At 45.7% G+C, this 26,131-nt stretch overlaps 1 protein-coding gene across 1 annotated transcript in view; it reads left to right on the forward strand.

Annotated features, from left to right (window-relative positions):
• The window catches only part of LOC126535946 (uncharacterized), a 298,760-nt gene that overhangs the window by 128,917 nt on the left and 143,712 nt on the right, over nt 1–26,131 (forward strand). Inside the window, exons 2-5 of the mRNA XM_055073140.2 lie at nt 16,600–16,800; nt 21,732–21,777; nt 24,442–24,688; nt 25,209–25,460. Of these exons, the coding sequence (XP_054929115.1) occupies nt 16,600–16,800; nt 21,732–21,777; nt 24,442–24,688; nt 25,209–25,460 (746 nt within the window). The remainder of the gene's footprint in view (nt 1–16,599; nt 16,801–21,731; nt 21,778–24,441; nt 24,689–25,208; nt 25,461–26,131) is intronic.

Consider the following 26,131-nt stretch of genomic DNA (forward strand, 5'->3'; position numbering starts at 1 on the left):
GCTTTGTCTCTTAACGCATACATCTGATTCTTGCCAATTCCTAGTTTCTTCTTCACTGTTTTTAGGCTTCCGCCATTTATACCTGCTTTGTACAGTTTAAAAAGTAATTTACGGTGGGGAACCTTATCAAAGGCTTTGGCAAAATCAACGCATATAACATCCATTTGTTCACGGTTGTCCATAGCTTTGGAAAAATCGTGTAATGTCTCAATGAGCTGTGTCACTGTGGAAAGTCCCCGTCGGAACCCATGCTGGCATGCGCAAAGGAGGCCATTTGATTCTAGGAAGATAATTATATGTTTTGCTATGACGTGTTCCATAACCTTGTAGCAAACTGACGTAAGGGATACAGGACGGTAGTTATTAATTAGAGTACGATTGCCACATTTAAATATGGGGATAACTACAGCACAACGCCAGTCCTGTGGCACAGAATGGTTGCTTAGTGATTTCTGAAAAATAATTACCGAAAAAATGATATCCACTCAGCATACCTTTTCAAAAAGCCAGTAGGTATTCCGTCTGGCCCAGAAGCCTTCTTGTCATCTAACTGTAGCAACTGCTGGAATACGCCCCTCTGAGTAAAGTTAATAGCGTCCATGGAACTTTCGCTGATAGATGCCTCATCATCTACTGGAAATGGTCGATCACTGCACGTGAATACTGATTGGAAATATTTATATAATCCATCAGCGATAACACCTTTTTCTTCTACTAGAACATTTCCTACCGTCATTTGCTTTATTTCTTCCTTTCTGCGGTCTAAATAACGCCAAAATTTTTCTGGGGAAGTCTTAAGAAAATCACTTAGATTGCGATTAAAAAATGTTTGCTTCGAACTGAGTAACAGTCTTTATTCTCTGACGTACTGCGTGTATTTCCCTAGCATCTGCTTTTCCTTTGCGCAGCCTTTTTAATTTCCGTTTCGCGTGAACAATATCTCTAGTTATCCATGGGTTACTCCGCTTCGTTTTCTTGAGTTGGGTCGGAACAAACTGATCTATGCAGACTTTAATAATAGCCTGAAAGCGCTGCCACAAATCTTCAACTGTTTCGACCTCGGAGACATTTTCAAATTCGTTGAAACACTTTTCTAAATAATCTAGAATAGACGTATCATCGGCCTTAGCATAGTCTGATTTCAACACGTACACCACCACCTACAAAACCTACTGTACAAGAAAGCACATTCAGCAAAATTATTTTGTGATCGGATATACCATCGGTGACTGCCATTTCATAATCGCCTACTTTATGAGAAAGGAACACCAAGTCAAGCAATGACTGCGATTGGGACGTTATACGTGTGTTTTCCTTCACTATTTGCCTTAAGTTATGAAAAAATGCGATATCCAATAATTTTTCGGCACTAGAAATTTCTGTATTTCCAGGCGAAACAAGTTCCCAATCGATATGTGGCAAGTTAAAATCACCAGTCATTATTAGCCTGCTGTTCCTGTTTACATGTGAGCAAAGAAACGTATTTAACACATCTAGAAAATCAGGGGAAGTAGTTGGCGGCCTATAAACGACTCCTATGAGGTACGACATGCTAGAAAACATGATTTTACACCACACCGATTCCGACATGTCACACATAACCGTACAGGCTGTCAGCGATGATTTACCAATAATGGCCAAACCACCACCACGAGAGTCCCGATCCCACCTGAACATTGTGTAGCCAGGTGGGATAATGCAGTCGCTAGAAATAGCACTGTTGAGCCATGTTTCTGTAATGCAAACGACGTGCGGTCGCTCAGATAGCAACAGACATTCTAATTCAGTAACCTTGTTAAGAATACTGCGGGCATTGAACGAAACGATTCTGAGCTATGCTGTATTTGAACTGCAGGAAGGCATGCCCTCCTTGTCATTGCAAGCTTCCCCTGACACTTTGCGATTGATATGGCGGCCCTTATAACGGCGTGCTTGGCAAAGAATACGGTCGTTGCGACTGTAATCCCAGGCATATAGACGGTCATCAATCTTAAGCTTATCATGAACCAGAGACACCTTTTGCTTGTTGTCCCTTTCTAAAATGGCAGATTCCCATAGTTTCTTTCTAACGTCTGCAGTTTCTTTTGCATAATCATTGCTGACGTGAACAGATTTTCCCTTAAGTTTCTTTCAATTCTTTAGAATGCTGTCCTTTTCCCTGCTGTCATAGAATTTCATTATGATAGGTCTATGTTTTTCTGGCTTCTTCCTTCCAATACGGTGAATTCTTTCTATTGTGGTGACTTGGACACCTAGTTCTTTTTTAAAAATGTTATCTGCAACAGCTGCCCTGAGAACTGACTGTTTCGTTCGCCTTTTCCGGGACACCAAACACTAAAAGGTTGTTACGCCACCCACGGTTTTCAAACTCAACTAATTTTTTGGCCTGTTGCCTGACAGTATCCTCGAGCTTATCTATTGTTGTGGTCATCTCCTGGATTACCACAAGGTAATCTGACAGCTTTTCTGTCCTTGCTGAGAGAACACCAATTTGTTCTTGAATTGAATTAAATTTCCGGTCGGTTTCTGCCTGGTTGTCTAGAATGGCCTTCAAATACTCTTCCGTCGGAGGCCCTGGATTTTCCTCAATATCTCCCGATGTCAACAACAACAGCATCACTGACCAGCAGTCAACCAACATGGCGCGACATCTGCGAGGGCACGGCAGAACTACGAGAAATCTATCGTCACTGCGATAGGAAATAGAATCAGGCCGTGAACCAACCTGCAAAACGAGCAGTAGCTTTTCAGCCATGCTGTCCCTCAGGCGTGTGCCGTGCCCTCTGAGGCCGTGGGTGTCGAGGTGCTGCCTTTGTAGAAGTTCCGCCGATGACGTAATTCTCGAAAGAAGCTTGTCGACGAATCGGAAATCCGTCATGTCCCCCATGCGGCCAAGTAGGAATGACGGGCCACGCGGTTTGCATGTTGTCGCATCCGATAGCATGTCGTTGTCGAGACGATACGGCAGGCAGGATGGCAATCCATTCCAAGTGATCGCTGTACCCGAAAACCACGACGTGACCTGCAAAACGAGCAGTAGCTTTTCAGCCATGCTGTCCCTCAGGCGTGTGCCGTGCCCTCTGACCGAAAATTTTATTGTGTACCGCTGCACATGAACATCGTGACCTGTAGCAGGCCGAAGTGCTTCCCACACCCGTACACTCCTGATCGCAGAATTTAGTGTCCATGTTCGGTAGCATTCTACGAACCATGCAATCGACTCTTTTCACTAAACACGGAAACTGTCTGCACATGCAAGACCTCCTGCTGCAGTCGGGTTTCTCGCCTACAGTACGTCTCCACCAGGCAACGTCGCAGCTCGAGATGCAGACCTTCTTTTCCTCAATTGTGAAGCGAACATTGCTAAACTAATACCTTATCGTCTGGCCGCGGCGCTGGTCGGCGTCCGCTTCGAAGGCTCGGCAAACGCCGTCGGCACGCAGCGCGACTGAACTGTCGGAGTCATTATCGTCAGTTACGGCGCCTGAGGGATTTTAATGATAATAGTGAAGAATTGGAACACTGAAAAACATGATTTAATTTCTTTCAACGCACTTAGCGTACAGGTACAATTGCTTACACGTTCAAATGTTCCGCTTTTTCAGCCTCGTAACGTGTGCTGCCGTGCAGCGGTGCAGACTTGAAACACCACCAATACCGGGACGCGTTTCTCACCAGCGGCCCCCACGTTGTCGGAGCACCTGTTTCATTTTATTTCGTTTAATTACCTTAAAGACCCCTTGCGGGGTATTGAATAAGGGGTGAGTGTACAAAAATACAGGAGGTTGCCCACTATGTTACTTTACAGAAATAACACTCGTTACTTCTTCCATGAAGGCTGATGAGCTGGTGATGGCAGCGACGTGGTGGGGAAGGCCGTCTAGTCTTTAGCTGTGCGATAATAACATTAAGACGAGCAGGTGACACTGCGTGCACTAGGGCGAGCAACATTTAGTGGGTGGCCTGTGCGCAGCAATATACGTGAAGGTGGTAAAATGTAAGGTGCGCGTCGAAGCGAACTGTTGTAGAATTTATGAAATATGATAAGCTCGAGATACGGCGACGGTGCGCTAGTGTTTCCAAACCAGACTACTTTTAAAAGTGATACGCTGAAATCATATCAGTAGGACGAGTGAATATATCTTACGGCGCGCTTCTGTATGAATTCTAATGCGTTGCTGAGGTAAACTTGGTGAGGATGCCATATGGGTGATGCGTATATCAGTTTTGGCCTAACCAGCGTTTTATATGCTAGTAATCTTACCTGTTGAGGAGCATCGCGGAGGTTGCGTTTCAGAAATCCCAAGGTTTTGTTAACAGATGATATGATGTTAGTTACATGCGAGCACCAGTTTAAATCATGTGTGATCGCAATACCTAGGTACCTAATTGAGTTTAGAGTGTATATTGGGATGTCATGAATTGTGTAGAAAAGTCATGCCGATTACGGCTGCGGGAAATTGACATAGATTTACATTTATTAGTGTTTAGGACCATTAACCAGTGATCACACCAGGCTGCAGTGGCGTAGGCAGAAATTTCGTTCGGGGGGGCTCACGTTGAAGTTCAGCCTCCTCCTTAAGAGGAAGCTTTAGCTCAGGTGCTCCTACCTAAATACACGTAGGACGAGAATTAGTTTTTCTCGGCAACCATTGCATCAAATTTGGCGAGGTTTGTTCATTTAAAAGAAAAACTGAAATTCTGGTGACTGTTTGTTCCGAATTTTTGAGTTAGGTTGTCAATTCTTTATTAAAATTGGCAATAATTTCACATTTCCAGAAAGCGGAACTATGAACTTTAAAACTCTAACTCAGCAATAAAAAATGATATCACAAATCTGTGAAGTGCACCTAATAGTGCATCTACAGCGGACAAAATTGATATGTCGCAAATGAATCTCAAAAAAATTTAGCAGTATGAAAATACGGTTTTTGCACAACCCTTGTACACAACGTAACCAATTCACGTAAGATTTAAACTGACATACCAAATTTGTCCGCTTTGACTGTTATAGTAGATGCCGTTTACATAACGGCGATATCTCTTCTTGATGCAAACCTATGAGTTTGTAAACATCGTGCTTCTATCTTTTTCAAACTTTCAAATTTTTCAAAATATTTTAAACAAAATTCAGGCCCTAAATCGAAATTCCGCTTCCAACATGCACTAGAATTGAACTTTCTCTCTCAAATGCAAAAAATTTCATTAGAAGCGAACCAGGGGTTATATCAGAAAAGCGTTTCTGCGTTTTACATGTATCTGAATAGATCGCGTCGAAGTTGGGCCCGAGCTAAAGCTTCCTCTTAAACAATTTGACGAGGGATCAAATACATGAGTAAGAACTGCATTGGCATTGCCAAAGATGCTGCAAGCGAATTCTTGAACGTTACGCACTGTCAAAACACGTGAAATATTTAGTTTTTTTTAATAAAAAAATATACTCTTATGTGCCAAAAATTGTGCCCGAAGTAACTGATATCAATGCTTCCATGTTTTTGTCTATTCAATAAGTAAAGAAAATATCACACCAATATTAGAACTATATCAGTTCGAAACCAGCAAAGCATTGCATACCGCTGGTATGAAAAATGTGAAGGTCCTGAAATGAACAAGTTGAGGACAAATATGGTAGTGAAACTTTGTCATCAAGAACCTTGTTTACATTTTTGCACACATGCAACGGCCAGTTAAAAATCTCAATGACGCTGTCATTTGCTCCAATGTATTACGCAAGAGCAGATGTCACCGGCCCTGTTTCGTGAGTAATTGCACCGAAATTATAGTCGCAACAGAGCGCACGCATAAAAAGCAGGAGTTCTGCAAAATATACCAGGGCGAGTCAAATGAAATTGATCCAATGCGAATATATGACAAACGGAGTACTTTATTTAAAAGTACTCTCCATGAGTAATCAGATAGTTGTCCCATTGACAACCGAGTCGCGTGATTCCAGTCTCATAAGATTCCTTCGGTTGCTGCTCCAAAAAGTCTGCAACTGACTCTTTCACGTCATCGGCCGACAAAAAATCTGGTTGTCTTGTGCTGTTTCTTTCAGTTGCCCCAAAATATGGAAGTCCCAAGGCGACAGATCTGAGCTGTATGGCGGATATTGCAGCGTTTCTCACTTTAACTTCGCCAGTTTTTTATTAACCACATCAGCGACGTGAGGACGGGCATTGTCGTGGAACAAGATGACCCCATTCGTCCATTTTCCACGTCGTTCGTTCTTGATTGCAACACGTAGCCTGTCCCGCGTTTCACAATATCGGGAAGAATTGATAGTCTCTCAAGATTTAGCAAATTCTATCAGTAATGGCCCCTGATGATCGAAAAAAAAAGTCAACAACACCTTTCCGGCGGAAATGACGGCCTTTGTTTTCTTTGGGGTGGTGAATGCGAATGTTTCCACTGTACGCTTTGCCGTCGTGTTTGAAGCTCGTAGCAGTGGCACCATGGTTCGTCCCCGATCACAAGTGCAGACAAGTCGTCAGCCTCATTCTGATACCGGATCAGATGTGTCAAAGCAGCGCCGAAATTCTCCGTCTTCTGGCGGTGGTTCACAATCTTGGGCATCCATTGCGCGCACAAGATCCGATAACCGAGATGTTCATGAATTATGGCGTGAACGGGGCTCTGACTAATGTTCACACGCTCGGCCGGTTCATCGATGCTTATCCTCCGTTCTTGTCTCATCAGCTCATCAACCTTTGAAATTTTGTTAGGGGTGATTGCATGGTTGCTTTGGCCCAGTCTTGGATTGACTTTGCAACTTTCACGTCCTTCTTTCAACAGCTTGCTCCAACGCTTCACAGTGGCCAATTAAATGCAATGTCCAAAGTACGCGGCAGCCATATGGCGACTAATTTTATGGAGGGAAACACCTTCAGCTGTCAGAAAACTCACGACACCACACTGTTCAACTTATGGAGTGTCAATTACGTCACGCAACTATGTCCCACCCAGTTTGTGAGAGCATTAAAGAACATTTATCCTCATACCTACTTGTCACTTGTTATTGAGAGATGCCTGTGTGCTACGCGCATGCCTCGCAGATAATGAACCGAAGAATGATTGCAAGGGGTGGGCAGACACTTTCATTTGACTCGCCCTTGTACATTAGAAATGCGAAGATACGATGGAATATACAAATGCGAAGATACGGATTGATAAAGGGCAAAATAATGTCACGGAAACAAAGTTCGCTGCACGTATACACAAAACCTCGCAACATGATATTTAAATACACGTGTAAGTCTGCAATAAATGTACGTATCTAAGAAAAAGTCCCTGTATATAATGCATCAAATAAGGCAAATAAGCATGTTGCGCAATCACAAATTAACGGAATCCTAGATCCCGCCTCCATTCCATCCTCTGCCCCCGATGTACCGTGTGCGACGGAAGGTGGCGCGCTTCCTCTCCGGTTTTAATTCTCCTATGCGCACACAAGACTGAGCCACCATCGTCGGCCCACCCATGCCACCACCCCCCTACGCTTTCACTCGCATATACAGTGTGCGACGCGCGGTCCCGATGTTATCGCCTTTGGACTTTATACGGAACGTGAGGGCGACGGCGACGAGAGGAATGCGCCCGTAGCGTCCGTATGATTGAATAATATAATAAGAGTATCCGGCAAGTCAAGCGTCCCGCGGCCCATCACTTTCCTTTCCGCAAAAGAAGTAACGAAATCGAACTTTCGCCATGCGATAATTCGCTGCGCCACAACAATGTCCTTTTTTTTTTCCTTCTTTGGGGCGGGGCACCGAAATGAAGAAACGCAAAGTATCTTCACAATCGAATGCCTCTTTTGGGCCCCTAATGTGGCTACCGAAGGAATATCGAAGAAAACGTGAGACGTTTGGTCCACCGAGAACCATGCGTATACTGCTCGGTGTCCTACACCGCCTAGACAAGACTTCCCGGAGATCTTGCTCTCAAGCGAACGCGGTGCAATCCGTCGAGTCCCCCCAGTGATGGCGCCGAGTGACCATTGTTCCCTTCCCTCGTCTGCTAGCCAGAAAGCGTACAAAACTCTGCTAGGCGAAAATCCACTCGGCCAGAGAAAACCAAACGCGCACCGAACTGCGCCGCACGGTGGTCGGGGCAACACGGGAACAACGCATGCGCTCTGGCTGGCTCTGGCAGCCCGCGGGTGAGGTAGCGAGAACGCAAAAATTGAAAAGGCTCAATGTGTCCTCGTGAATAAAAGTCAAAGTAGAAAAAATAAATAAGAACGCAGCTACCTTTGCTGGCTTTAGTGTCTTGGCATGGATGCTTTGGAGTAGGTGAAAAAAAAATCTAATATTTTTTGTGGGAGATGGCGGCACAAATGAACCACCTCAATGCTTCGTCTCATCGGACCTCGCTGCGTGCTTTGTCAACTTGCCTGATAGTGTGTTGATTTGGCTTGCCTTGTATGTTCCGATGTACGATTTTAAAAATGTCAATACACCTTAGGCGTCAAATGTTTATAACAGCATTAAACCAACAAAGTTCCGCAATTGAACATCGAGAGCACAGCTTTGGAAATGCGAATGCACATTTCACATCAAAAATTTATGAGAACTTCATACCCATAAATATTCGGAATTGACATCCATGCGCTCCGTAGATTCCGCGGTCTCCGCGAGATGCCGCGGAGACCGCGGAATCTGCTTGCGTTATGTAACTACTGGTACATGGGCGTTGTCGCAAAATCACGCCCGAGTTCCCAATGTTCGCGGTGAAATGTTTTTTCGAGCGTGAAAAAGACATTCTAGACAAAATCCAGAATTATTTCCGGCGCCTGGGGTTGCTTTGGTGGGCGGTGCATGGACAGCACGAAAAAGCTTCGGGGGGGGGGGGGGGGGGGGGAAGCGCTCCCCTGGTTACGCCCCTGTCAGGGTGTAATGTTGTTGAGGTCATTTTGGAGATAAATGCAGGCATTACTGTTAGTGATGGTTCGATAGACAACGCAATCATCAGCAAACATACGAATCTGAGAGGAAACATGCAATGGAAGATCGTTAATGTATATTAGAAACAGGAGGGGACCTAAAACAGAACCTTTGGGTACGCCTGATGTTACGGGAAAAAATTCTGAGGTATTATTGTTAACACTGACGGACTGTGATCGGTTACTAATGAATTCTGTTATCCATGTTACGACATTTGGGTGGAAGTTCAAGCGAGAAAGTTTTAATAATCGTTGACGAGCTACTTTATCAAACTCCTTTGCAAAGTCAAGAAAAATGATATCGGTCGCAGTGTTAGTATCGAGATTTGAGTGTAGGTCATGAAGAAATGTAGCTAATTGAGTGTCACATGACAGGCCTTAACGGAAGCCATGCTGTCATGCTGCGATGAAGCCATGAAGTCATGCTGCGGCGAAGGGAAAAAGTTATTACTGTTTAGGAATGTCATTACGTGTGAGCATATGACGTGTTCCATTGTTTTGCTACGTAAACTAGTTATGGATATTGAACGATAATTTAAGGCTGAATTACGGTTACTTGATTTGTAGACTGGAACGACCTTGATCTTCTTCCACTCGTTAGGGAGCGTGCCTGATCATAGTGATTGGGAATACAGCAGGGTTAAATACATAGCAGAGATGCGGTTCGTGTTTTTTTAAAAGCTTTCAGGTGATATCGTCAACACCGGCTGATGAGGATAATTTGTGATTATCAATGAGTGTGGATATTGCATCTGGTCAAAAAATAATATCCGGCATTGGAGGCATGACAGCAACCGGGAAAACAGGAAGAGGCACGTGTGGTTCGGTAGTGAAAACAGACGAAAAGGCATTGTTAAACAGTTTGGCACAGTCAATATCAGGTAAAATTTCACCAGCTTTCGAAATTCTGACACCAGGGGATGGCTGGGGATTGATTACCTGCCAAAATTTCTTTTTCTGGTTACTGCTGAGCATGCGGGTTAGGTCTGAATGAAAAATGAGTGCTTCTGTTGCCGGATAGCTATCAAATAGGCACGTTCAAATACGTAGTATTTTTCCCAGGAGCTAAGGCTGGGCCTCAGTTTAGCGGAGCGAAATAGACGTTTCTTTTTGTTTTCCAGTTTTAATGCGTTCGTGAACCATGGTTTATTGGGATTAGAGCGAAGTAAGATGGTTGGTAGAAACTGTGCAACGAGGTTAGTCAGAACGGTAAACAGTTTTCTTGAATCGAGCAATTTTAAAAACCTAACTTGATTGATAGAATGCGACTAGTTCGTTGTTTATCGTGGTGTAATTCCCTTTTTCGTACAGGCGCATTGTTTTCTGATCCGAAGGACGTACTATAGGTGAAAATGAGAATACAGCATGGATTAATTTGTGATCACTCATTTCACGTTGGTAGCTAATGGAGGACATGCTTTCAGAATGAGTGGTTAGTATGAGGTCTAGGACGTTAGCAGTGCCATGAGTTGCACGCGTTGGCTCTGTTATCAGGTTAAAATTAAGGCAAATATCTAAGAATTCTCTAGCTCCTGTCATGCTAGTAACTGTGCTAGAATAATTTGGTCAATTGATATGTGGGTAATTGAAATCCCCAAAAAGCAAGATGCAAGCGTTCTGGAATTTTTTTGTTAAATGGTTCATGTTGTTATTAAGATTGCGGGGGAAGTCAGGATTACTGTTGGAGGGACAATAACAGATGCCAGGAAGTAGTAGCTGTGGATTAGCGCGAATGATAAGCCATAGAATTTCTAGGGCAGTGGCCACATGGACTGTGGAGCGCATTAGATGTTTTTTTACTGCGATACAACGCCACCGCCCCGAGTATCCTGCCTATCTTTACGGAAAACATCGAAATTCGGTAGTTCACTAAGAAATTCACCGTCAGCGACATCGTTGGTAAACCATGTTTCACTTAGTATAGGTAGATCACTGTCAGACGAAGGTACTAGATGTGATACTTGTTCTCTTTTCGTAAGAAAGCTTCTTATGTTAGTAAAAACAACAAAGATTGAAAAGATTCTCGGGGGCAGAAAGAGCACGTCGAGACGAATGCTGGTGACAACGCGGTAGCTACAGTTCTTTCACGGACGAAATGCGAAAAACACCCGTGTGCTTAGATTTAGGTGCACGTTAAAGAACCCCAGGTGGTCGAAATTTCCGGAGTCCTCCACTACGGCGTGCCTCATAATCATAAAGTGGTTTTGGCACGTAAAACGTTCTTTCACGGATTGGGATGCTCTATCAAAAATGTAGCGCTTTGAACCTATGAATAATATTTTAAAGCGAAGAGAAAAAGGAACTGATTGATTCGTGCAAAAGTGACTATGTTTTCGGGCGTTCTGTACCGCCTCAGAAAAATCCTCACCCATGCTGAACGATGTGTTTTTAAGCTTGCCGCCATTTGACAAGATGGCTTCTTTTGTTTTAAAGAAAGAAAGTTTGACAATGATGGGCTGGTTACGACCAGGAATGTATCGACCAAGGCGATGCGCTCGCTTGATTTCTCTTGTCTCTAGGGAAACATTTAACTGGTGGGAACACAGCCGAAGCCGAAGTATCCGTAATGCCATAAAAGGTCAAGTTATTGCGCCGAGAGCGGTTATCGGCACCATCAAGGCGAGTTTCAAAGCTAAAAACCGGACCGTCTCAGCGGTGTCGGTTTACACGGTTCCGAGCTGCTGCCTCGGCTCAATTTTCTGGCAGTTTGTTTCAATGCTTGTTAGACGTCTACTGAGCTCGGTCAGGGCGTTATTAGTTGCTAGAAGCTGATGAACTTCCGAGAGAAGTTTGCACTGCCCAGAAGATAATTTCTTTAGCTCCTCTAAGACTGCCACTGTATCGGGTCCAGGATTCAGCTCAATATCGCCTGAATGCAGCAACAGGAAACGCGCAACAGCAAAGCACTCACACGCCATTGAAAACAAACACTGGGGGCTCGGCAGCTGCACCAAGAAGTAATTGCTCGTTCTGTTAGCAAATAAACTGCGTGGTGGACCAACCTGCATGGCGAAGAGCAGTGGGTTAGTGGACATGCTAGAGGCACAGCCGCTAAGCCCTCAAAACGAGCCGCGCAGATGCGGTGGATTTAGAGCTCCCGTGAAGGCGGCTGTCGATGCCGATGGTGCTTGTTTGGCTTGTCCGAGTACCAGGAACAGCGAGGGCGATACTGCCGGTTTAGTGGCGGTATTTGATATTATATGCGATGCGTCGTAATCGCCACAGGGTCATCGTTTGCGTGGTGCCATGATGCGCACGCAACTGGCATACACGAAGGAGCGGTGGTCACCGAAGCGCGGAGAAGCGTCAGGATGGTTGTCTCAGTGAACACCTGCTTTGCGAGAGCAGCGGGTTAGTGGACATGCACAGCCACTGATCCCACCAGGGCTCGATGTACGCACGGCTCAAGGAAGAGGGTGCCGTGGCAGGATCGGGGCTTGCAGAAGGCCGTGCGCATCCGCGCTGTCGTCCTTGAGCACGCGCGGTCGCGAAAATGTCGGCCTTGTCGGTGTCCTGGCGCGGCTTTGTAAGCGAGGGGAGTTGAAATAAAACGCTGAAGTGGGGACCCCGCAGTTTCTTATCCACACAGGTGAAGCCAAAGTTTGCCTATGCTGCTACCGTGAAAGCGGTCGCAAAAAGCAGAAATCCGCTCGTAGATTAATTCATTTTGCTAAGCTATTGTCAGCCTAATCAGAAAATAAAAGCTCGTGGTTTCTGGCCAAAATTTTTACTTTAGTTACCTAATTATTATGATGCGTACCATAAAACGGCGGTCAGACCTGCGACGCAGCAGAGGGTGCTAAGAATCCCTGGCTCCGGACAGGCCGTCATTGGAATATGAACCTGGCAACGTTTAACGCTAGAACGTCATCTAGTGAGGCGAGTCTAGCAGTGCTATCGGAGGAACTGGAAGGCAGTAAATGGGATATAATAGGGCTCAGTGAAGTTAGGAGGCCTAAAGAAGCATATACAGTGCTAAAAAGCGGGCACGTCCTGTGCTACCAGGGCTTAGCGGGGAGACGAGAACTAGGAGTCGCATTCCTGATTAATAAGAATATAACTGGTAACATACAGGAATTCTATGGCATTAACGAGAGGGTGGCAGGTCTTGTTGTGAAACTTAATAAGTACAAAATAAAGGTTGTACAGGTCTACGCCCCTACATCCAGCCATGATGACCAGGAAGTCGAAAGCTTCTATGAAGACGTGGAATCGGCGATGGGTAGAGGGAAAACACAATACACTATACTGATGGGCGACTTCAATGCCAAGGTAGGCAAGAAGCAGGCTGGAGACAAGGCAGTGGGGGAATACGGCATAGGCACAAGGAATAGCAGGGGAGAGTTATTAGTAGAGTTTGCGGAACAGAATAATATGCGGATAATGAATACCTTCTTCCGCAAGCGGGATAGCCGAAAGTGGACGTGGAGGAGCCCGAACGGCGAGACTAGAAATAGACCTCATACTCTGCGCTAACCCTGGCATCATACAAGATGTGGACGTGCTCGGCAAGGTGCGCTGCAGTGACCACAGGATGGTAAGAACTCGAATTAGCCTAGACTTGAGGAGGGTACAGAAGAAACTGGTACTTAAGAAGCCGACCAATGAGTTAGCGGTAAGAGGGAAACTAGAAGAATTCCAGATCAAGCTATAGAACAGGTATTCGGCTTTAACTCAGGAAGAGGAGCTTAGTGTTGAAGCAATGAACGACAATCTTGTGGGCATCATGAAGGAGTGTGCCATAGAAGTCGGTGGTAACTCCGTTAGACAGGATACCAGTAAGCTATCGCAGGAGACGAAAGATCTGATCAAGAAACGCCAATGTATGAAAGCCTCTAACCCTACAGCTAGAATAGAACTGGCAGAACTTTCGAAGTTAATCAACAAGGGTAAGACAGCTGACATAAGGAAGTATAATATGGATAGAATTGAACATGCTCTCAGGAACGGAGCAAGCCTAAAAGCAGTGAAGAAGAAACTAGCAATTGGCAAGAATCAGATGTAAGCGTTAAGGGACAAAGCCGGCAATATCATTACTAATATGGATGAGATAGTTCAAGTGGCTGACGAGTTCTATAGAGATTTATACAGCACCAGTGGCACCCACGACGATAACGGAAGAGAATAGTCTAGAGGAATTCGAAATCCCATAGGTAACGCCGGAAGAAGTAAAGAAAGCCTTGGGAGCTATGCAAAGAGGGAACGCAGCCGGGGAGGATCAGGTAACACCAGATTTGTTGAAGGATGGTGGGCAGATTGTTCTAGAGAAACTTGCTACCCTGTGTACGCAATGCCTCATGACCTCGAGCGTACCGGAATCTTGGAAGAACGCTAACACAATCTTAATCTATAAGAAAGGGGACGCCAAAGACTTGAAAAATTATAGACCGATCAGCTTACTGTCCGTTGCCTACAAAGTATTTACTAAAGTAATTGCATATAGATTCAGGAACACCTTAGACTTCCGTCAACCAAAGGACCAGGCAGGATTCCGTAAAGGCTACTCAACAATAGACCATATTCACACTATCAGTCAGGTGATGGAGAAATGTGCGGAATATAACCAACCCTTATACATATACATATACATATATCTGTCGAAACCTCAGCAGTCACGGAGGCATTACGGAATCACGGTGTAGATGAGCCGTATGTAAAAATACTGAAAGATATCTATAGCGGCTCCACCGCCACCGTAATCCTCCATAAAGAAAGCAACAAAATCCCAATAAAGAAAGGTGTCAGGCAGGGAGATACGATCTCTCCAATGCTATTCACAGCGTGTTTACAGGAGGTATTCAGAGACCTGGATTGGGAAGAATTGGGGATAAAAGTTATTGGCGAATACCTTAGTAACTTGCGATTCGCTTATGATATTGCCTTGCTTAGTAACTCAGGGGACACACTGCAATGCATGCTCACTGACCTGGAGAGACAAAGCAGAAGAGTGGGTCTAAAAATTAATCTGCAGAAAACTAAAGTAATGTTTAACAGTCTCCGAAGAGAACAGCAATTTACAATAGGTAGCGAGCCACTGGAAGTGGTAAGGGAATACATCTACTTAGGGCAGGTAGTGACGGCGGATCCGGATCATGAGACGGAAGTAATCAGAAGAATAAGAATGGGCTGGGGTGCGTTTGGCAGGCATTCTCAGATCATGAACAGCAGGTTGCCATTATTCCTCAAGAGAAAACTGTATAATAGCTGTGTCTTACCAGTACTGACGTACGGGGCAGAAACCTGGAGGCTTACGAAAAGGGTTCTACTTAAATTGAGGACGATGCAACTAGCTATGGAAAGAAGAATGATGGGTGTAACGTTAAGGGATAAGAAAAGAGCAGATTGGGTGAGGGAACAAACACGAGTTAATGACATCTTAGTTAAAATAAAAAAAAGAAATGGGCATGGGCAGGACATGTAATGAGGAGGGAAGATAACCGATGGTCATTAAGTGTTACGGACTGGATTCCAAGGGAAGGGAAGCGTAGCAGGAGGTGGCAGAAAGTTAGGTGGGCGGATGAGAGTAAGGAGTTTGCGGGGACGACATGGCCACAATTAGTACATGACCGGGGTTCTTGGAGAAGTATGGGAGAGGCCTTTGCCCTGCAGTGGGCGTGACCAGGCTGATGATGATGATGATGGTGATGTACCATAAAATGTCACAAACCGTTTATGCTTTCCTCTGAAACCAGTGACAGAAAGACATAGAACAAAATCTGTGCGGCAAAATGAATCATCGTAAATGGAACGGAATAGTAAAAAAGCGCGTTGTGTAATCCCCGCTCGTTTATACGCGTCTCGCTTGTTGTGGTCGTCTGTTTGCGCTGTTGCCCATATGTTTCAAGATGAACCAAGTCGCCCAAAAAGAAGCTCTGATATCATAATCCGCGCTATTCGCAGACGTCTTTTTCGTTCCTATGGCTTAGTGCGGCTGCACATTTGAGACGTCACCTCCACTCTAGCAAAGCGTTTTGAACCTCCTTGATTGTGCGTCGGCGTACGAGGAGTTGGTAGCGGCAACATGCCACTGCGTCGCCGGACACCTGTCGTCGCTGAAGAGAGAAAACGCAAGCGCTCGACGGGAGTGCCGCCGCGCTTGTAGCTCGCCTCGCCAGAGCACGTGCCGGCCAGGTCCGAACTCGTCCGAACTCGTCCGAATTCGCGTAGAGCGGCAGGACACCAACCAGCGAGCGGAACAGAGTCGCACAACACAGAGGCTGCCGGAGCAACAACCTTCTGCTACGTTGCAGGCCTGCCAAGGGGATCTGTGGGCGCCGACGTCATTGCGCGTGAAATACGACGCTAGAATACGAAATACGTGAATACTAACCATGAAAAAGGCACAGAGATATACACTCATCATTTATTCGTCGAACCATTTGAGCGTAGATCGACGTGGCCTTTTTTGGCGTCGACACTTGGCTGGACATTGTTTTGTTTCCTTGCGCGAAACATTGTTTCTTCGGAAAAATTGTAGTGCAGAACGTTACTCCAACATTGCCAAACACTTTCTGAAGCAGGCCAAACGGGCGTGACAATGTTCACCATCCGCCTGCAACCCTGCCCAATAGAAGCAAGGTGTCTCTGCTCATTGGTTTTCCGGAGTGTTTGATTGCGTCTGGTTCGCCCTATCCTCAGACGCGCGGCTGTGTGCATCGCAGAGAACGTCATGGAGGAGCCTGCTGCGCCCCAACGGCGCGCCTCGGACCCGCTGTCGGCGGTGGGCGACTGCCTGCTGCGTTCCTCGGCGAGGAAGAAGAGCGAGGCACGCGCCAACTCGATCGTGCTGAGCACGGCGCGCAGGCTCTGCCGCAGGCGTTCGGGAGGCAGCCCGCACGCTGAAGGACACCTTGACGCCAACGGTGAGCGCGTTGGGGCGGCTTGAGCGGAAGCTTCGCGTTGAACACGCTTCGAAGTGTATACAACATGAATCCAGGGGGTTTTACGTGCTGGAACCGCGTTCTTGTTCCGAGGCTCGCCGTAGTGGGCGACCGCGGATTAATTCCGTCACCTTGGGTTATTTTTAATGTATACCCGATGTACGGTACACGGTCGTCTTTGAGATAGGCGTAGTTTATTTTGAAATTATATGTTCAAACAGTTCCCTCTACATACACGCCAGTGAAATTGGCCCATAGCTCCCAATATTTATTTTAGATTTATGTATTTATAGATATCTATAGATTAGTCCATGGGAATAGACTTTAAATCAGACATTCGGGGCCCGTTTTTGTGTTACCGAGGCATATGACCTCCGGATAGCGGGCCTCCCATTCCGCATACTTGCGTAGGAAGGGCGTTTGGCATGCTGCCTCGGCAAATATACTCAAGCGAAGCCTCACTCTCTTCGGCATTGCCGTACGAAGAAACTCGTGCTCGAGAAAGGGCTCGTCGTCGACGTGCTGACCTCGCCGCGAGCGAGCGCGAAACCGAGGCGTTACGACGAGGAAGAGCCGCGGGTCCCGGGTTACGCTTGCACCCCTCTTCATAGTAGTGGAAGGGCGATCAATTTTTTTATCATTTATATTTTACAAAAAGAGCTACGATGCGTTGATGTGACACTTGTGTGTCGGGAACTGGTGCAGCGTTCGCAGACGTTAGTGTGGAGGATGAGACACCATGTGCAGAAGCATCGGCGAAAACAGTTGTTAAAAACAATTCCGTAAAAGAGGTCGCCATGCGCGAGCAGTTCGACACATCACTCCCAAGTGCATCATTGGACCTCCGGTGTCCAGCGACAGGTGGCGCGAAAAGCGGTGGCGATCACTCATAATAAAATGAGTTATTGTAACGGCGTAATAATCTCCTTTTGGCAACAGTCAACTTAGCGTGCAATAGAGTACCGAAGGCTGGAAGTTTATTCTGATACTTTCCTAACTTATTTCTCACTCGGCTGGTTTTTTTACTTTGTGATGTCTCTTCAGAACCGAGACGTACTTTTCGGACCAACCGGCAGCCTGGGAACAACACACACACTTCACCGCAGGACGTGCGCAGGTCTATAAGCCGCATGCGCAGCGCACGTGATCAGTTCATCCCTGCATACAGATAGCATACGGCACGTGTGACGCACACACGCCGGGATGCGAACGCAACACTTTACCAATACAATTTTGTGTTATCCATGAGCTCGGGTTGTTGCTTGCTTTTTCTTTTTTTCGAGTTGCCGCAAGTCTATTCCGCAGTCAAAATAATACCTTTGCGCGCAAATTCACATATCAAACGTCATCCGTCGGACTCAATATACGTAAAGAAAATTAAAGATAATGCTTGCGTTATCGGCTCAGAGTTCAGAAGCTGCGCACTTGTATTGCTAACCTTCGGGCATACGACAAAATGCATTATCTGTAAACAGAAAAAAAAAGCAAGCTTATGATCCGACAGGACGATTTCTACCATAATGTCAAGCAATGGTGGAACGATCTGTTCTCAGCAAATGCGAGGGAAGAAGCATTTTGTTAATTTAGTTATATGAATAAACATAGCAACAAAATATACAGGAGGAGTTCCAAAGCTTTGGTTGTATATAAGGGTACCTGCTGAAGCAAGCTTAAACAAGAACTCAGCTTAATGCAAATTAAGGGTGGAATACCAATTATACACTCGCAGGCTATTATTAAAATTCTAGCGCCTTTCTCGGATGTGAAACTTTCAGATAGCTGGCTTTGCTGACAGCTTCTAGCGCCAACAATTAATGGCTTCTTGTGCAATCTGCGCTCCCAAACCACTAAAATGTTTCAATACACGCAGAATTCTAGTATTCGAGAAAAAACTGCAAACTGGGACATAAATATAAACGTGCTGAAGGACACTTGTGACATCACGCCTCTCTCCGTGCCACTTGTTTAACATAGTCCACAGTGTAAGCACGCAGTTGTTTTCGCATTTCCCTTTGTAGTAGCGTGGCCAACATGGCCACGTATCGAAGCCGTGAGCTCTGATTTTCCGAATCCAGGTGGAAAAACGGCATTTTTTTATTGTGAAATGCCTGTTTACTAGCGCGAAATACCCACATATGTTAAATGCGCAGGGGACCCAAAGCGAGAGTTTCAACTAACAAGTGAAATGAACCTCCTATATGTTCATCAGACACGTGACGTGTGCCATATGTGCATGCAAGTTTTTTGCTCTATGTTGAACGCGCATTTCAACAGGTACCACTTATTAACCTTTCCATTGTTGTTTGCTTTCACCAGTAGTTGTTTCACCAGTAGCTTTCTTGCTTCCAAGTAATCAATAGCACCTTGAGACAAATATGTATCGCCTTTGAACTGCCATTGCCGGAATGATTGTATTCATCAGAAGTTAATTACAAATGTCGAGCTAGAGCCAAATTTACGAGGGGCTGCTAATGAACGAAGAACATTTGCGACGCTTGCCAAGGTATTTGCATCGTCGACAGGGAAAAAAACGCTTTATTTCGAGAATATTTACATCGTTATGCTACGTCGCCTCGTCATCTCACAGCAAAACTGAGTTTAATGTGTCAAAGATATCAGAATAACCGAAGTGATTGCGCACTTATAGAAAATTTAAATCTTCTGAAATCCTACTTACAAACGCAATCGCCACGGAAGTCTGTTTATTTAGATTTACACGATACATCCGGGTTTTTAGCCAGTGGTGTACTCGCAGATAAGGTTTTAATGTCTGTACCTAGAATTGACCGCAGGTTCTTCCTTCTGCCTCTTGTTCAGACCACAGAATACTCGGAAAATAACTTCTCTTCGCCCGCTCTTTGATCATTGTGAAAGGGAAACTGTCACCCACACGAATGCTGCACGAAGGTGCGCAGGAAACCCCTACGGGTTTCTCAGAACGGAAGCTTCTCGGTGAAGTCTCGATCCTGAGTTCAAACCAGGGACCAACGCCTTTCCGGGGTGGTTGCTCTACCACCGGAGATAACCAGCAGGCTAGTAGATCTCAGTGTGGGAGCGAATAATTGGACAACTCAAAGCATAGCGACATTGAATATGGCAAGTCACTTCTGCTGAATCCCGCAAGGTGAAGGAAGTCTCATGAAAGACAAAACTGTCACGCACCCGAATGTAGCACGAACCTACAAAGGAAACCCATACAGGTTTCTCAAAAAGAAAGCTTCACAGTTGAGGCAAAAATTCAGTGTTCTTTTGCCTTATTAAGGCTTCCCTGTGCTTCGGATTGTCAAGTAAATCACCTTCGCGCTACGACCCCTTAGCCTCATGGTTAGTTCAGATATTACAGCGACAGCTCTGTGAAGGCGTTGTTCCCGTGTTCGAATCGTGGACGAGGAGGAATTCTTTTTTCTTTCGTTTTACTGAAAAACTTGTATGGAATTTCTTTGTAGCTTTGTGCTACATTCAGGTGGGTGACAGCTTTCCCTTTCATGACACTTCCTCTACTTTGCGGGATTCTGCAGAACAGGTCCGTCATTGAGGTGCTGTTCACACCTTCTCTTAAGAACGCTTTAGGAATTATTAATAAATGCGGCCCATATCCGATTATGCCTCTGTGCCAAATGTTTTGCTTTCTGCTTGTCAGAAGAATTCACTTAGCTTGTAATCGCTGTTATGAACACATGGTTCAGTGGTCCATCATGAATTTATAATGGTGAAGTCGTGTCTTGTACATCCCTGACGTTGGCATTTTCACCGTATCACCACTTCCCATTCATGTTAATCACGGTGGTCACAGATTACAATACCGAAGATGCGGGACTGGACAACCAGGAGGTGCTCCACAGCAGCAACGCACATATGCAAAACGCATTTGACCCAAACACGTCTTCCCCGTTAGCCAGAAAACTTCAAGCTGCAGCCTGGAATGCACGCTTGTCGTCAAGGCTTTTCTCCTTTGATGTTCATCGTTAGGGGTTTTTCTATGGTGGTTGGTTCACGTATCTTGCATCTCGTGTTGAATCCGTTTTACTTTGCACGTACATAGTGTCTTCTTTTTCACAATTTTATCACAGTCCATGTCGACGTTCACTTTCCACTTCAGCGCAGGGATCATGTCGATTTGAAGAGCACGAAGCTATGGATTGGATTCATAGCTCCGCGTCGACCGCATTCCGATGGTGCCAAAATGCTATAACGCTCACTTACGTCGCTCTTTGTGGACCTCAATTAATCGAGAGCCCTTCGTTATGGCGTATCTCACAGTTAATGTGTGGCTTTGCGATATTAAGCACCATCAACAAAGTGAACAAATCAATCATGTCCCGCCAGCCGTTTGAACTTAGCCAATCTGCATTGAATGTTTCAAGTTCGACCAAACAAAGCAGCAACAAGCATGCTCTAACCTACCGTGTAGTGCGTACATCTGAGCGGAGTTTGATCCGCGGTGTTTATTGAAGATTCATCGAACGTGTATGTGTCAGAGTGTACATGACATGGAATGAAAGAAAGCTGATCGAATCCAGTAAGGTTGCCTGATTTGAAATGTTAGCCATATAAAATGAACGGACACATGATGACGAATACACAATCTGTTTGTGTTCTTTTTACTCGTCTTGTGTCTGCGTTTTATGCGTCTAATCGTTCAAACCATAAGACCCGGAGGCGCGCGCAAGAGTGCGCTCTCTCTATTCGTTATAGGCGTTATCGAAAACATGGTAGTTGTGACGTTGTTCCGGCTCCGCAACCACTTCTGGCATATGGACTCTCCAAAAGCATAGTCTTAGATATCTATTTCTTTTACCAAGAGGCAACAATTGCTGGGGCGTTGATTTCGACACCACCTATTGGTCGTGTTAGATGACGCTGTTGCGATGCCTGACCTCGTATTTGATGCCTCACTTCGCCTGTTTTCGCAGCCTCGCCGCTGAAAGAGTCCCGGGACAAGGCCCATTTCGACAAAGGGTACGCCAGCACTCCTCCCAAGAGACCGTGCGGGCCCCCGAAGTGACACCTTGGCGCACTCTGACAGGCATTCACGCGCGCTAGGCTCTTTCTCGATTCCGTGACAAGACTTTTCAATTGCGCATACACCGAGGCGAGAAGAACGGCGACGTTTTGCATACTGAGCTAATAGCGTGCATTCGATGTTTAGCGGCACACTAAAACTAAGCGTGCAGTCATTTTATACTTGTCTGAAGCTGCCTGTCAGAAAACTAACTTGCTTATCGGCTTATTTCTAATTGGCTGCACTTTTGAAACTGAACGGCAAGCGGAACGTGACATATCCATTCGTAATTCAGATCAAGGGTTATACTTGTTCTATCGGCTACAGGCAATTCTAAAAGTTAGGTGCAGCCAAAAAACAACTCATAGGCAATAAATGAAAACAGCGAAAGTCGTCATCCTTTACGAATAAATGCGAAGAGTACCGAAGGAATTTTAGAATGAATATTACACTATACCAAAACGACCACGTCACCGCCTACCGAGATATAAGAGCCACTGTTCTAACTATATCTGTGAAATACACTCCAGATATGATGAAATACATCCCCAATATTATGTTCCAAAAGCTTTCGACCCTTCTTACGCAATGCTTCATGACCTTTAACGAACCATAAGTTTGCAGTCAACCGAACGTAATACTCACCACTGAGAAAGACAACATCAAAAGATTGACGGTATGCATACAATCTGTCCACTGCCTGTATTGCGTAAGCATGCACTGAAGTGATTTCAAGCAAAATCAGGTGAACGTTCCAATCGATCCAAAAATCAGGCTGACTTAACGCCTCGTATTAACAGTCCCTGCCCAATCCTAATAGTGAACATGTCATTAATAAAGGCCACTCATGAACAACCTGCAGAACAAAAGACTCCAGCCATTGCAATTTAGGAAAGAACAAACATGGGCTCTTGTAAGGGGACTTGGCCCAACCCTTGTTCTCATAATTCATGGGCATTTCATGTACTGCAAATAATTGGCATAAGCCGCATTCCTGATGATTTCATTACGAAATGGTCAGGAACACATATAGCTATTGCGCTTATCTTCTAAACTCTCAAACAACGAATCGAATAATGTCCTATTCGATTCGATTCTGTGCTTGACTCGAACAGGGGATTCGAATTTAAATTTTTTAAATGCGAGTATTTCACGAATAGTTTTCCACTATTCTAAACCATCTTCTGTGCGCGATCAAACATATAATTGAAGCTTACGTATGACAAATTTTATCCCCACGGGCCGTAGTATAGGCATAAAACCGGAGACTTTATATAGTGGAGAAGGCTACGTTACTCAAGGGAGCCATGCCTTACCGTATGTACAAGTTACAACGATCATTCGCAGTCTCCGAGAAGTCCAATCTATATGAACGAACTGCTTATTACAGCGAAGCTCTATATATCTAGCCGATTCGTCCGTCCTTCCGTCCGTCTGTCGCCTGTACACCGAAAACTCCTCTGGCGCAACTTCATGCGCATGCGCGAAGAAAAAAAGAGAAAGGCGAGTGATTGCATGCGCCAGACGTGCTCAGTCGCTGCCGAGCGCGCGCGCAGCATTTTCTCTCCAGCTCCGGAATGGGTAGGCCACGCGTCTTACGCACTCCCGAGGAGTAGGCAGCTTTCGATCCGCAACGTCACGAGCAGGATCGGGCTCGCCTACGCCGGGCCGATGCTGCAGCCTAGGCACAAGAACAGGCTCGTGCAGCGGAGTGCAAGCAGCAGTTGCATACCGAAGATCCGGCAGCCTGCCAAGCCGTCGTTTAATGAACCGTCGAAAATAACCCCGTGATAAACACCGGGGCTCCATGTTTCAGCTTCACTGGTTAACCATCTGTATGGAGCGCTTGGGCGGCGATGTCTTTCGTTTCTAATGCTCCATTTGTGTTTTTAATAAACAATTATTACTTATAGCGCGCCCTAATAACAAGGACGAAGAAGAGAGACGAAACACAAGCGCGTACTCACGACTAAAGGTTGATTTTATCTAAACAGCCATATAAATAGGAACACTCACACATGCGTACACCCGCGCACCATAAATTCCCTCAACCAAAAGCGAAACAAAAAAGGCGGGCACTAAAGCAAAAAAATGATAATTTTAACGATTAGATGCTTCTAAAACACATCTTTCCTTGTGTAAAGCGAGTGTAGTTTTTATATGGCTGTTTAGATACAATAAACTTTAAGTCGTGCGTCAGCGCTCGTGCTTCGTCTCTCAACTTCGTCCTTGTTAGTGCGCGCTGCAAGTAATAATAGTGCAGCTGTACCGACTCCCCCAGCTAGCTACCCTGCTACAGTTTAATTAACAGCGTTACATAACGTGCGCTTTAATCAGACGCTTGCTACGTTCATTATTACTCAGATGTAAATGTCGTTTCATATGTAAACTTGATGGTCATTATTGAACAACTATTCGAGATATATTCGACATTGAATTGGATTCGCTTCTCGCACTATTCGATTCGCACTCGTCTCAAACATAATTATTCGCAGAGTACTAGGCATACCAATGTCGTTGTGATATGAGGGCGAAGATGTGTGAGCCGAGGTACTGCAGAGCCCCTTCGACTCTAGCAATCTGCCATCGGTGGCGAACCATCGCATTTTGTTGTCTCGCAGGGCGGGCGCCCAGCATGGCGAGCCGCTCCAGCTGGACCCGGCAGGCACCTCGGGCTCGCTCGAGTCGGTCGGCGACCACGAGCCTCTCTGCTCGCACCGCGATTACGTGCTCCACGCACAGGCCGTGTTCGAGACCTACTGGAAAGGAAACCTGCACAACATACTCGACGTGCTCAAGGAACTCACCGACAGGGGCTCCGCGGAACTCGGTTGGAAGCGGCAGGGGAAGCTTCACGATTTCACTAAGGCACGTTTGCAACCGTGAATGAGATTCCTCTGGGTAAGGCTAGCAAAAACAGTCTGCTTATTTCGAGACTGTACGTGTCCTGCACGGCCGTTAAGCCTACACTGGAGTGTAGGTCAATGAGTAGCGTTTTCGTTCTCGCTCTTTCTAGTAGAGTTTCGGTCGTGCCCAGCTCTCACTGATGATTTATTCATTCATTCATTCATGCATTTATTCATTGATTCATTGATTGATTCGTTGATTGATTGATTGATTCCGACAGGATGGATGAATATATCAGTGAATGGATGAATGAACCGATGGACAGATACAAAAGAGCCGGCAGGTGACCTGTTCGGAAGGTGCGGGGGCGCGGAACATTTAAGTTCCCCAGGGTGGTCACAACTAGTGCCAAAGTCGTTCATTTTTATGTTACGTTGCGCCCCGTATTGACCTTTAAGATCAGGTGTTCGTGCCAACAAACCTGCGAGCCTCCAATACGTTCTTTGCAATAAGCGCTTTTCGTTGCTCCACTGCGCTGCAGGCGGTGACTCGGGTCTGGCAGCGCGTGGGGGAGCAAGTGTCGACTAACGCGAGCGAAGTCCTCTCCCACCTCGAGAACCACCAAAGCAGTGCACCGTCACGACCAGACTTCCTAGCGCACGAGCTGCTGCCCCTGCTGCTGCGCATGCGCGAGGTCTGGTGGATCACCCAGCGCCACGTGGCGGGGAACTTCCTCGCCCTGTACCAGAAGTACGACGGAGCTTCGGACCAGTGGCTTATGTCGCTGAGAGAGGTGCGTACCTTGCGCCTGCGCCCGGTGCGCTAAATGACAGTCGCGTACGAAGCAACGCCGGTGCTGCGCTATGCGTCTCCAGCGCACTGCGAAAAAACTTCAAACTAGCGAAACGCCAATGGTAACTGTTCAGAAACAATCGGCGGACAACGAGTTGGCGAGTAGCTTAAATTTCTTAAAACATCTGCTGCATCTGAAACAGTCTGACCACGCTCAGCTCCGGTATGACGTCTCACACAGTTGACAGAAAGCTGATTTTACATATCTAGCCTAGGCAGAAGAACAGTTTCAACAAACGAAGTAGCAAACTCTGTCATCTGGAGGCGGAAATGCGAAACATCTCTACGTCTAAACGCGGCACTCATGCATATGTGAAGAGGCTATTCCTCAACGTTAAGGCAGATTAGTGACAGCACTGACGCATTTGTGAAGTATTATAGTATATGAAATCACATTCGTCAATCATATTCGTCTCACGAAAGCAAACTTTTAGCTTCCAACTTATTGGAGTCTTCATTTAGCAGAATATTTTCTGTCGCTCTGCAGAATTGAAAACACGATCTTCAAGTGAACAAAATACCTGCTGTCACTTGGCAACAGATGGATCTTCTCTTGTTAAGCTTCTGACACTCAAAATAAGGAACATACCTAGGAAATGACTCTGATCCGTC

Source organism: Dermacentor andersoni, chromosome 3 (genome assembly GCF_023375885.2).
Source record: "Dermacentor andersoni chromosome 3, qqDerAnde1_hic_scaffold, whole genome shotgun sequence".
Taxonomy (NCBI): domain Eukaryota; kingdom Metazoa; phylum Arthropoda; class Arachnida; order Ixodida; family Ixodidae; genus Dermacentor; species Dermacentor andersoni.